The sequence below is a fragment of the Oncorhynchus kisutch genome, linkage group LG12, assembly GCF_002021735.2.
Source record: "Oncorhynchus kisutch isolate 150728-3 linkage group LG12, Okis_V2, whole genome shotgun sequence".
In the NCBI taxonomy this organism is placed as follows: Eukaryota; Metazoa; Chordata; class Actinopteri; order Salmoniformes; family Salmonidae; genus Oncorhynchus; species Oncorhynchus kisutch.
The window spans coordinates 21004830-21018409 of record NC_034185.2 but is presented as its reverse complement, the minus strand read 5'-3'; the positions used below and the strand labels follow the sequence as shown (position 1 = coordinate 21018409).

Below are 13580 nucleotides of genomic sequence, written 5' to 3'. Positions count from 1 at the left end.
ATCTATTAGCATGTCTACTTTTGAAAGCATTCTTACTTTACACCATATTTTCACACCTGCCTAAAAATTTTGCACAGCACTGTATATGTCACGCCCTGACCGTAGAGAGCCGTTTTATTTCTCTATTTGCTTAGGTCAGGGTGTGATGTGGGGTGGGCATTCTATGTTCTATTTTCTATGTTTTGTATTTCTTTGTTTTGGCAGGGTATGGTTCTCAATCAGGGACAGCTGTCTATCGTTGTCTCTGATTGGGAACCATACTTAGGCAGCCCTTTTTCCCACCTGTCTTGGTGGGTAGTTAACTTTGTTTGTGGCACTAAAGCCCTGTAAGCTTCATGGTTGTTCATGTTGTTTCTTGTTTGTTGGCGTCATTTTAAAATAAAAGGAAAATGTACGCTCACTACGCTGCACCTTGGTCCACTTCTTACGACGGCCGTGACAGTATATCACTTTTTTGTATATCTATCTATGTTCTTAATCAGGAAAAAGGAGAAATGTTGCTTACTTGTTGAGCAAAATCAAAGCTGTAATGTATCCTGATGTCTTTGTTTGCTGGTTCAGTAGGGGCCCCCTGAGACAATTGCAAGTCTTGACAGCTGGTCTCACAGTCAGCAACCATCTTCTGGTAGACAGACCGCTCACTCTGAACAAGCAGGAGATGCTGCTCTTGCTTCTTCTGCTTGGCTGACTTAACAGCTTCTGGCAGATCTGAAGGCCTGATAGTTGTTCCTGCTTGTTCAGCACATGTCTGTCCTCGGCTTAGTAATTGAGATGTGGGGCAGCAATTTTCTTAACAGATTCCTGAAGGAAGACAGCCTGACTACATGTACCTCTGGAAAATACAGAAATAATGTGAGATCAATTAAAGTAGTGCCAATCATGTTGGAGGTCAAATAAATGTTCAAAACGTGTTTATGCTTTGTATACCAAGTGTTGCCATCGATTCCTTGTACAGACGCCACACTGCTGCTTTTGTCACATGGGATGGCAGCAGCTTACCACCAAAGTGTTTGTCATGGGTGGCGTCCTGGTAATACTATTGCATTATCTTCTGCGTAGATGTTGATAAAATTCACCACTCGCTGCAAGTCCTCAGCTTGCTTGGGCCAGCTCTCTTTTTGATGGGAGGTATTAGACCATTCTCCTTGTATGACTGGTGGAGGAGAGTCAGGCGTGTTCTACTGATGCTGAAAGACAAATTCCAGATATAAATATTTTAGCATTATTATACAATAGAGAGCCGTAATCAGCATCAGACACACCTGGCTAACTTGATGGGTTGTCAGCTAGCTAGCTAACAGTAAGCTTTAACTTGAGGTCTTTTGTTTAGACATGTAACATTAGCTAGCTAGCTAAACAATGAACCATAATCCCAATCCATAGAGTACTAGCAATATAAACCGATTGTCATAGCTAGCTATAGTTAACCAAATCGGTTCAATGCTTCTACACCTGCATTGCTTGCTGTTTGGGGTTTTAGGCTGGGTTTCTGTACAGCACTTTGTGACATCAGCTGATGTAAGAAGGGCTTTATGAATACATTTGATTGATTGATAATGGTTAAAGCATTGGGCCAGTAACCGAAAGATTGCTGGATTGAATCCCCAAGCTGTCATGGGTGCACCTAAGCCACGCTCAAGGTCCTAAACGATATCATAACCGGCATCGATAAAAGACAGTACTGTGCAGCCGTCTTCATCGACCTGGCCAAGGCTTTTGACTCTGTCAATCACCGCATTCTTAATGGCAGACTCAACGGCCTTGGTTTCTCAAATGACTGCCCTGCCTGGTTCACCAACTACTTCTCAGATAGAGTTCAGTGTGTCAAATCTGAGGGCCTGTTGTCCGGACGTCTAGTAGTCTCTATGGGGGTGCCACAGGGTTCAATTCTTGGGCCAACTCTTTTCTCTGTATATTTCAATGAAGTCGCTTATTGACAGTATAGAGAGAAATATGGTGTCTCCTATTGTCCTGGAAGAGGTGGTCTTCACTGATATATCCCTTAAAACCTCTTGAAGCAAGGGGGCAGTATTTTGATGTTTGGATAAAAAAAACATTCCCGAAGTAAACTGCCTATTTCTCAGGCCCAGAAGCTAGAATATGCATATAATTGGCAGATTAGGATAGAAAACACTCTAAAGTTTCCAGAACTGTCAAAATATTGTCTGTGAGTATAACAGAACTGATATTGCAGGCAAAAACCTGAGGAAATTCCAACCCGGAAGTGCTGTTTTTCTGAAACTACTCTGTTCCATTGCAAGCCTATCCTCCATTTAAATGGATATCAACCAGATTCCTTTCCCTATGGCTTCCACAGGGTGTGAACAGTCTTTAGACATAGTTTCAGGCTTTTATTCTGAAAAATGAGCGAGAATGATCACATCGCGTCAGTGGATAGCTAGGTGTCCCCAGATTTGTGCATGAACGAGCGCCTGGAGCAAGACCTTTTCTCTCTCTCTCCTATTGAAAAGGCTACCGTCCGGTTGAAATATAATCGATTCTTTATTGGTTAAAACAACCTGAGGATTGATTATAAAAAAACGTTTGACATGTTTCTACGAACTTTACGGATACTATTTGGAATTTTTGTCTTCCCGTCGTGACTGTGAGCCTGTGGATTACTAAACAAAACGCGCCAACCAAATGGAGGTTTTTGGATATAAAGAGAATCTTTATGGAACAAAACAAGCATTTATTGCGTAACTGGGAGTCTCGCGAGTGCAAACATATGAAGATCATCAAAGGTAAGCGATTAATTTGATTGCTTTTCTGACTTTCATGACCAATCGACTTTGCTGCTAGCTGTTTGTAATGTTTTGTCTGCTGAGAGCTCTCCTCACATAATTGCATTGTTTGCTTTCACCGTAAAGCTTTTTTGAAATCTGACATGAGGCGGCAGGGTTAGTGGTTAGAGCGTTGGACTAGCAACTGGAAGGTTGCAAGTTCAAACCCCCGAGCTGACAAGGTACAAATCTGTCGTTCTGCCCCTGAACAGGCAGTTAACCCACTGTTCCTAGGCCATCATTGAAAATAAGAATTTGTTCTTAACTGACTTGCCTGGTTAAATAAAGGTAAAATTAAAAAAATAAATAATAATTGGTATATTGCACTTGTGATTTCATGAAAATTAAATATTTGTAGTAAAAATTATCCTGCTAAAGGCATCGATGAGCCAAGAGGATAAATAATGTAAACTACGCTTTGGTCCTATTTTTGCTCACACAATTTTTATTTGGTGCAAAATTGAAAAACAATGTAACTGGGAATCAAAATTGTCACGCCCTGATCTGTTTCACCTGTCTTTGTGCTTGTCTCCACCCCCTCCCTCCAGATGTCGCCCATTTCACCGATTATCCCCTGTGTATGTCTGCTGCCAATTTGTCTTGCTTGTTCAAGTCAGCCAGTTTTTTCTCAGCTCCTGAGCCTGCCTGCCACCCTGTAAATTGACCCCACTACTCTGGATTATCGACCTTTGTTTGCCTTGACCTGTTGTATGCCTGCCCCAGTGGTTACAATAAACATGGTTACTTCAACACATTCTGCACTTGGGTCTTACCTGAAACCTGATAAAAATGTCATACCAATACTACATACAATATTACACAATAATACCTTGCACTCTGAAGGGCGGCCTTTGGAATCCCCCGAATGGTCCAAATGTGGAATCCGTACCCTTACTGACATCATGGACAGTAATGGTATGAGACTATTCCAAGATTTTAAAAATACATAAACATTACTCCTTTTATCTGTTGTCGTGGAAATTTCCACTAAGGACCCCAAAGTCAAGATTAAATTAATTTATGTTTATTCACGCCAGCGGTGAAATGACAAACAGCACTTCACAGTACAAGTTAGTCAGAAGCTCTGAGGAGGTATTTACCCCTCAGCATATTTATACTATCACAATGGGTTACACAAAGATAGCCAAGTGAGTTCATTCTCAGCAAAGTGTTTGCTCCCAGAGAGTGGTTGCCCAGAAGAATACATGCAACCACAGAGTCTGGGCGTTCAGCCTATGTTCCACGTCTGCCGAGCCAACCTTGTGAGAGCAAACCTCAGACACCCTGTCTGTCTACAACAGGTGCATTTCTAAGTATGCAACAGGTCAAACATGTATGACAAGTGTGAGACACTGTAAGCAGAAAGAGACACAGTAAAAATCCACTACACTATGTTTACAACTTAGGTCAGGTATGCTGGCCTATGGATTCCCTTGTGAAACCCAACTACCGAACCATCCAATGATGGGATTTATAAAGACAATATCTGGGCTCCCGAATGGACTTATCTCTATAATATATAAACAACATATTCTGAGCTGGCCATTGAAAAAATATTGTCCACAGATCTAATTGAATCTGAACAACCCTTCAAACTGGAAGAGAGTATGGAAAAATATGACCTCGGCATCCCGTAACCCGATCCGTCAATTTATACTATTTAAGTTTGTTCCCAGACTGTATTTAGCACCAACTAAACGTTTTATGATGAAATTGACCCCAACTCCCAACTGATCACCGTGTCCCCTAAATCAGATATGCACATTCCTTCATATGATGTGGGAGTGCCCTGTAGTTAAATGCTTCTGGGGTAAAGTTATACAATTCATTTAGAAGTGCATGAATTTAAATATTCAGTGCTTTGCATCTATTATGTTATTTAGCGAATATAGCCCCTTGAATCTCAATCAGAGAAGATTACTGCTGGCAGGCAGCACTGCTGTGAAATTTTTTGGGGCTCTCAGATGGCAACTACCTCACTCTCTCCTATCCAGTGGATATAGTTACTGTTAGAAGTTATAACATTAGAATTATAAACAACGAGAATGAATGGTGCTAGTCAAGGAACAATTGAGGCCTGAACAAATATACTTGACTCTGTGAAGAACAATAAAAAATGTACCTTTTAGTAATTTAGCAGACACTCTTAACTAGAGAGAGAGTTAGAGGAGCAATTATGATTAAGTGCCTTGCTCAAGGCCACATCAATAGACATTTCGCCGAGTCAGCTCGGGGTTCAAACCAGGAACTTCTCGATTAGGCGGGTGGGAAACATGTTTCCCTAGTGGGACTGAAGGGGGGAATAGGTTGGGGTTATCTTTGTGCGCATTTCTTTGATTGTTTTTGTACCTGTAACCCTCTCTCAGATTTTTTTTTTACTAAACTGAATTAAAAGTTGGTCACGAAAAAATGCTGTGTTAAATAAATAGTCATGCTGTCTTAAATTAAATAGTCATGCTGTTTTGAACTAAATAGTAATTGTGTTGAACTAAATAGTCATGCTGTTTTTACCAGTCACTTAGAAATGTCTTTGTTTATGAAAGAAAAGCACATTTTCTATCCATTAAAGTAACATCAAATTGATCAGAAATACAGTGTAGACATTCTTAATGTTGTAAATGACTATTGTAGCTGGAAACAGCATTTTTTTAAATGGAATATCTACATAGGCGTGCAGAGGCCCATTATCAGCAAACATCACTCCTGTGTTCCAATGACATGTTGTGTTAGCTAATCCAAGTTTATCATTTTAAAAGGCTAATTGATCATTAGAAAACCCTTTTGCAATTATGTTAGCACAGTTGAAAACTGCCAGAAACAAAGAACTTTCTTCTGAAACTCTTCAGTCTATCGTGAGTTGTTGGCCGTCAAGAAGGTGCTGAAAGCATGGTGGCACTGGCAGGAGGGTGCTAAACACGTAGTCCACGATCAGCTCCTTTGTCTAGCTCACATTTGAGGGAGAGGTTGTTGTCCTGGCACCACACTGCCAGTTCTCTGACCTTCTCCCTATAGACCGTCTCATCATTGTCGGTGATCAGGCCTACCACTGTTGTGTCATCAGCAAACTTAATGATGGTGTTGGAGTCGTGTTTGGCAACAAAGTCATGGGTGAACAGGGAGTACAGGTGGGGACTAAGTACATACCCCTGAGGGGCCCCAGTGTTGAGGATCAGCGTGGCAGATGTGTTGTTGCCTACTCTCACAATTCCACAACTACTACCTTATACACACAAGTGTAAAGGGATAAAGAATATGTACATAAAGATATATGAATGAGTGATGGTACAGAACGGCATAGGCAAGATGCAGTAGATGGTATCGAGTACAGTATATACATATGAGATGAGTAATGTAGGGTATGTAAACAAAGTGGCATAGTTTAAAGTGGCTAGTGATACATATATTACATAAAGATGCAGTAGATGATATAGAGTACAGTATAAACATATACATATGAGATGAGTAATGTAGGATATGTAAACATTATATTAAGTAGCAGTAGTGGCTAGGGATATATTTTTACATCAATTGACATTATTGAAGTAGCTGGAGTTGAGTCGATGGGTTGGCAGCAGCCACTCAATGTCAGTGGTGGCTGTTTAACAGTCTGATGGCCTTGAGATAGAACCTCTTAAAGCTAGGGGGCAGAATTGTCACTTTTGGATAAATAGCGTGCCCAATTTCAACTTCCTGCTACTCATACCAAGAATATAAGATATCCATATTATTCATAGATTTGGATAGAAAACACTCTGAAGTTTCTAAAACGGTTTGAATCATGTCTGTGAGTATAACATAACTTATGTAGCAGGCAAAACCCTGAGGACTAACTGTTCAGATTTTTTCCCCTGTTCCCTATATTGTCTTTGCCATGGGATATTTCATAGGAACCTATTTTCAGTTCCTACCGCTTCCACTAGATGTCGCCAGTCTTTGGAATTTGGTTGAGGTTATTCCTTTGTGCAATGAAGAAGTAGGCCAACTCGGAACTGGGGACACTTTTGTGAGTTGCGCAAGATGTGAAAAGCAGAGCTGGTTTCTTTTCTTTCCTGTATTGAATACAGATTGCCCCGTCTACAATTTGATCGATTATTAACGTTTAAAAATACCTAACGTTCTATTACAAAAGTAGTTCGAAATATTTTGGCAAAGTTTATAGGCCACTTTTGAAATATTTTGTAGTGACGTTGCGTTTTTGTAAGCTGTTTTTTTCTGGATCAAACGCGCTTTATAAATGGACATTTTGGATATATATGGATGGAATTAATCGAACAAAAGGACCAATTGTGATGTTTATGGGGCATATTGGAGTGCCAACAAAACAAGCTCGTCAAAGGTAATGCATGTTTTATATTTTATTTCAGCGTTTTGTGTAGCGCCTGCAGGGTTATAATATGCTAACTCCTTTGTTTACTGCTGGTGCAGATGGTGCAGGCTATCAGATAATAGCTTCTTATGCTTTCGCCGAAAAGCATTTTTAAAATCTGACATGTTGGCTGGATTCACAACAAGTGGAGCTTTAATTGAGTATCTTACATGTGTGATTTAATGAAAGTTTGAATTCTATAGCATTTTATTTGAATCTGGCACTCTGCATTCCCCCTGGCAATTGGCCAGTTGAGACATTTGCATCCCGCTTAATTTTAACAGTCTGTTGGCCTTGAGATAGAAGCTGTTTTTCAGTTTCTCGGTCCCTGCTTTGATGCACCTGTACTGACCTCGCCTTCTGGATGATAGCGGGGTGAATAGGCAGTGGCTCGGGTGGTTGTTGTCCTTGATGATCTTTATGGCCTTCCTGTGACATTGGGTGGTGTAGGTGTCCTGGAGTGCAGGTAGTTTGCGTTGTGTTGGTAGATGCGTTGTGCAGACCTCACTACCCTCTGGAGAGCCCTACGGTTGTGGGTGGAGCAGTTGCCATACCAGGCGGTGATACAGCCCGACAGGACGCTCTCGATTGTGCATCTGTAGAAATTTGTGAGTGCTTTTGGTAACAAGCCGAATTTCTTCAGCCTTCTGAGATTGAAGAGGCGCTGCTGCGCCTTGTTCACAACGTTGTCTGTGTGGGTGGACCAATTCAGTTTGTCCGTGATGTGTATGCCAAGGAACTTAAAACTTACTACCCTCTCCACTACTGTCCCGTCGATGTGGATAAGGGGGTGCTCCCTCTGCTGTTTCCTGAAGTCCACAATCATCTCCTTTGTTTTGTTGACGTTGAGTGAGAGGTTATTTTCCTGACACCACACTCCGAGGGCCCTCACCTCCTCCCTGTAGGCCGTCTCGTCGTTGTTGGTAATCAAGCCTACCACTGTAGTGTCGTCCGCAAACTTGATGATTGAGTTGGAGGCGTGCATGGCCACGCAGTCGTGGGTGAACAGAGAGTACAGGAGAGGGCTCAGAACGCACCCTTGTGGGGCCCCAGTGTTGAGGATCAGCAGGGTGGAGATGTTGTTACCAACCCTCACCACCTGGGGGCGGCCCGTCAGGAAGTCCAGTTCCCAGTTGCACAGGGCGGGGTCGAGACCCAGGGTCGAACTCCAAACTAGATAAATCTGTTGAGTTATCTACAAACAGGAGCACGCAATTTGATAACATGCAGGCAGTTTTGTTGAACGTTACTCAGAGTAACACGGTTCTACTCAAAATTCTGCAGACCAAAGACAATCAATTGATGAACAAGATGACAAAGTTGTATGACAAATCAGCAGAACTCACTGAAGTCGCTGACCAAATGAATGATGAGAGAACTCGGGTGACGAAGTTTGAAATCTTGATTTCTAAGCAAGCGGATGAAATCTCATCACTGAATCTCTCGCTCAGTACTCAAGACCTCTATTTGCAAACCATGACAGATAAGTTTGAGACCGAAAGGAGCAAGTGCAACACTCACGTGTCCAAAATCAGTACTCTAAGCGCTCAAGTGGACTCTGCAATGCAGCAGAATACCACCCTTAGGTACCATCTGGAGGAAATCCAGAATGGTCACGCTCTACTATCCATCCAAGCAACCAGAGCTCGGGACTCAAAGGAGTGAAGACGATAGGTTTCAGACATTGCCTCCAACATGTGTCCCTCAGTCTTCTCCTCTTGGCCATTCGGCACTGAGTAATATAGCGCCTCTTGGCCAACAAAGCCAAAGCTTGGCCTCTCATCTTGGCCTTTCGGCCTCACTTTCCCCACAGGATGAAGCCAACCCTGTCCGCCCGCTTGACGCGGAATAACTTGACAAACTCATCAAGAATTTCCCCACCTTTGACCCCGTTCCAGGTCAGCCAAACGATACTGAGACGTTCTTAGCTGACATAGAGGACGCGTTGGATGGCTACCCGAACGCTACGGGTTCTGACAGGGTTCACCTGTTGAAGCGAACGTCGAATAGACACGTGACAAGGTTCATTCGCTTACAACAGCAACACGTGCTAAATAACTACGCTAAACTTGGCACAGCTATGAAATTAGAATTCAGTGGTTCTGCGACTCGCAAACACGATAGCTCACTGGCTACACGGTGAAACAAGCTCGGAACGAACACCCACAAGCTTACTATCCTAGGCTTCGTTCAGCTTACTTTGGCCTACTCACTGAAACAGGCATGGAAGACCTGTTACCATTTAAACAAATGTTCCTGTCGAACATGTATCCTAACTTCATTACCTACTTGGGCCCTGCAGCCCATGTTGGCTTGCCTATCTTACAACTCAGAGAGCTTGCAAGCACAGCTTTTGAGGCATCAAAAGTTCGCAACGCTAAGAGCCCTGACCACTCGGTTTTGAACTTTGACCAGGACAGTCAGAGGGTGAATTATCAGGTATTGGAGCGTTAAGAGATGACGCACAACAACAGTTTCTACCACGAAACCATGAATCCAATAACCTCCGCGGTCTAAATAACTGTAAAGCACGTTGCCATCAAAACGACTACCGCTACAATCAACCTGTTCACTACGTTCCTGCACCAAACCCACACAAAGTGTCAGAGCACAAGGGTAACAAAGGGTTGAAGGATGATCAAAACGTAGACCAATGTTCTCCAGAAGTTCCACTACGTGAAGAACTAAAGCGAGAAACATTTGTGAAAAGTGTAAAAGATAAGTCACAAGGACTAGACGGGGAATTACCGGACACCAGGTCCACAGGAAGGACGTTAAAATTCAAATCTCTCCCGCTCCCGCTCTCACTCGAGACCCTATCCAGGGCCCGCTTGGATCAAGAAACAAGCCCACCGGCTTTGTCTATAGACTCAGATACAAAAGTTGCAAAGAAAAAGCTCAAACGCGTCGTTAAAGCCAAGCCCACTCAAAATCATAAAAGTCGATCTGCTTCCACCTTGAACAGAATTGACACATCACGTTGTTGCGAACGACCACTCCACTTTGTGGGGAATATGTCCACTAAACACGAATCGAAATGCCCATACCTATAAACAGTCCTGGAGGACTGCTTAACTTGTCATGCGCTAATTGATTCGGGTGCGACAATATCACTCATCTCTCAAACACTGTTTGATGAAGCCAACTCCTATTAATTTTTTGATTTGTATATAGATATATATTTATTTTTTAAACTGCATTGTTGGTCAGGGGCTCATAAGTAATCATACACCTGTTGTATTCGGAGCGTGTGACTAATAGCATTTGATTTTATTTGATCTATTTTCCCTTCAAAATTCACCAGAAACAACTATTTCACAGTAATTTCTTTAACACCTACAAGGGTGTTGACCTCAGAACCCATTGAGGCTGACCTCCCCAATATGCAACTCAAAGTTATGCATTCGTCGCCCAGTGTATACCAAATGATTCTTGAATACTGTGATCTTTGCTTGTGCTTGATTGCTATTTAGATTATGACAGATAATCCTGCATTATTACAATGCTAATTGTTTATTGCAAATGGGCCCGTAATTGACGACTATATGTTGTCAACTGAGGCATGTGGACTCATCAGACACAGTAAACAACATACAATAGGAGTCTCCACTGACTAAAACTCTAATGTCATTGGCTGTGAAGCAGCATCCGTCCGTTTATATAATACTCAGAGGAAAGTCTAGGTGCTCGTAGAGCCTGAGACTGAAGGAGGTTGTGCATGGTTTGCTGACTATGATTAGGTGAGATTAAACTTTTCATATGCATGATCTATATTACACACCATCATTTCATAACCAATTGTTCAACAAGTCAACATGACTACAGTGTTTACTTGTCTCTTTGTTTCCCTCAGCTGAAAGGATCCTGACCAGAGCTCAAAATCAGTGCTTAGTGTTTCCAATGAAATAATTGGGATTAAGGTATTGATTGCTGAGAACTAATTAAAGAAACGCGCAATATTTGTAGATGTTAAGGTGAGTATAAGTTTTAGGTTGATTGCATGAAGTCTGTCTATTCATACCACTTTTCATATTTTCAAAGGAGCAAGAATAAGAAAGATGACATTCCAACACTATTTTCTTTCTTTGTGACCTTTCAATCAAGAACCACATACAGTATGACTAGTTGATGCTACCCCAATTATGCTTCATTAACTTCTGTGATGTGAAATTGTTGTTGATACTAGTCATTTACAGAAGTAGTGGTTCAAGTTGCATGATTACATTTACATACTATGAATATATAGTGTAAAAGTTTGATAAAAACTGTGTTTATTAAATGTGTAACTATTTCATGAAGATAGTAATAGCTTACTATTTATATGGGAATGTGTTACCATAGCCATTTTTCCCTCAAGTGCATTGCCCTCACTTGTGTTATTTTTAGAAATAAACTGGATTCCGATGGGAAGCATTATCAGCAGGATGTGTTGTATTTTCAGAAGCCCAATAATCTGACTCAGAACAACGTTTTGGACCAGCAGTTCGGTGTTCCGTCTGTTACAGTAACACTATTCATGTAAAACTTAGTTTGAAAGTAAGTCCAGTTAATTTTGCAAACATAAATGTAGATAACCGATGAAAACATGAAAAATGTTGAAAAACACATTTAAAGATGTGATCAAATTGTTCCTTGTCTCTAGGCCTAAAACACCAGGTGGAATGGACTTCTCAAATACTTCGAACCTCAACAGCACTGTGAAATCACAGACTCTTTTCTGCTACGAGTCTTTGAGTGGATCGTGTGTGAGGTTTGCTCGACCCCTGAGCGTTCAGGTTCCGATGTTCACATCGATGGTGTTGGCCATACTGGTGACTGTTATTGGGAATCTTCTTGTCATCACCTCCATTGCACACTTCAAGCAGCTTCAAACCTCCGTAAACCAACTGCTCGTCTCCTTGGCTGTGTGTGACCTCCTTCTGGGAGTGTTTGTAATGCCGTGCAGTGCTGTGCGCTCTGTCCAGGGCTGTTGGTACCTAGGAGGGTTTCTGTGTAAGCTTCACACCAGCACTGATATTATGCTGAGCACATCCTCCATCTTCCATCTATCCTTCATCTCCATTGATCGTTACTTTGCTGTCTGCAGGCCACTGTCGTACAGACTGATCATCACCAATAACACTGTATTGATCATGATCACCACCAGTTGGCTGGTCCCTGCCATTTTTTCTTATGGAATGATCTTCCCTGAGATCAATCTGAAAGGAAAGGAGGATTTCTATGAAACACATGTCAAGTGCATTGGAGGCTGTCAGGTGTTCTTTAGTCCAGTGGCAGCTTTGGTAGCATCCTCCTTCAGTTTTTACATCCCAGGCATGATCTTGATTTGTATATATTCCAAGATATATTGGGTTGCCAGGGCTCAGGCCAGGTCCATTAAAGATTTATCTCGTCAGTTTAAAGAGGCAGACTCTGGACGTAGAGAGAGACGAGGGGCAAATATTCTGGCAATAGTAGTGGGAGTGTTTCTAATCTGCTGGAGTCCCTTTTCCTTGTGCCTCATCATTGACCCTTTCATACAGTACTCCATCCCCCCGCTGTTGGGGGATACCCTGGTTTGGTTTGGATATTTGAACTCTGCTTTTAACCCTATTGTCTATGCTTTCTTTTACACTTGGTTCAGGAGGGCTTTGAGAATCATCATCAGTGGTCACATCTTTCACAGAGGTTCTTGTAGATTTAAATTGTATTCTGAGTAAAGTTTCAGTTGACATTGTATGATGTGTGTTCAAATAAATATATTCATTATTGTGGGATGTAACATGTAACAGTTATGCAACTAAAAGATAAAGCTTGAGTGAAAATGTAACAGAAGCTGCTTTTAACCTGTTTCATATAAAGCTGTTTGCCTGAAATAAATGTATTTCAATGCCTGTGCCTGTCACCTTGTTTAATAGTGTTCTTTGTCTCCTCCTAGTGCCTACTTGAGGTACACACCGCTGGAACAGTCATTTTGAGCTTAGTGCTCATGACATCACTATTTTATGAAACTATCATACTGTCATGCTGTACATTACTTGAACATACACATATAATATAAACAGATGTAAATCATGTAACCTATTATAACTGGCTGGTAGCAGGGAAAGGGGTGTGACCAAAATATGTCCAATACAGTATATAAACACTGTCATTCTTCTAAGAAGACTGTGCTGAATTCAGCATCACTCACACACCTTCACCTGTGACTACAGTAGCAAGTGATCAGCTCTAACTTGAATGTATTTTTGTTTTTGGCAATGGATATCTCATCTCATCAACATCTGGATCCTAAGATGTTCTGTTACCCAGAATCAAATGCCTCCTGCACCAGAGAAATCTTCAGTGAAGGGGTTCAAATTGCTTCATACTTTTTTTTTGTTTCTGTTATGCTGGTTACTATTCTAGGGAACGGTGTGGTCATTATCTCCATTGCTCACATAAAACAGCTC

General features: G+C 41.7%; 1 protein-coding gene across 2 annotated transcripts; it reads left to right on the top strand.

The window, feature by feature from the left end:
• The first annotated feature begins 10780 nt into the window (after nt 1-10780).
• On the top strand, nt 10781-13033 carry LOC109900240 (trace amine-associated receptor 1-like). 2 transcript variants are annotated; one of them, XM_031837080.1, is made up of 4 exons: nt 10781-10889; nt 11003-11123; nt 11591-11685; nt 11792-13033. In XM_031837080.1, exon 4 carries the CDS (start codon nt 11811-11813, stop codon nt 12846-12848), a length of 1038 nt encoding a protein of 345 aa, XP_031692940.1. In that variant the 5' UTR covers nt 10781-10889; nt 11003-11123; nt 11591-11685; nt 11792-11810; the 3' UTR covers nt 12849-13033. The 2 variants fall into 2 exon arrangements, with proteins under 2 accessions (XP_031692940.1, XP_031692941.1); XM_031837081.1 differs by having other exon boundaries at nt 11003-11685.
• The last annotated feature ends 547 nt before the right edge of the window (nt 13034-13580 follow it).

Bases quoted from the DNA above. Each gene is read 5' to 3' on its own strand.
- LOC109900240 (XM_031837080.1), top strand. From the start codon at position 11,811: ATGGACTTCTCAAATACTTCGAACCTCAACAGCACTGTGAAATCACAG.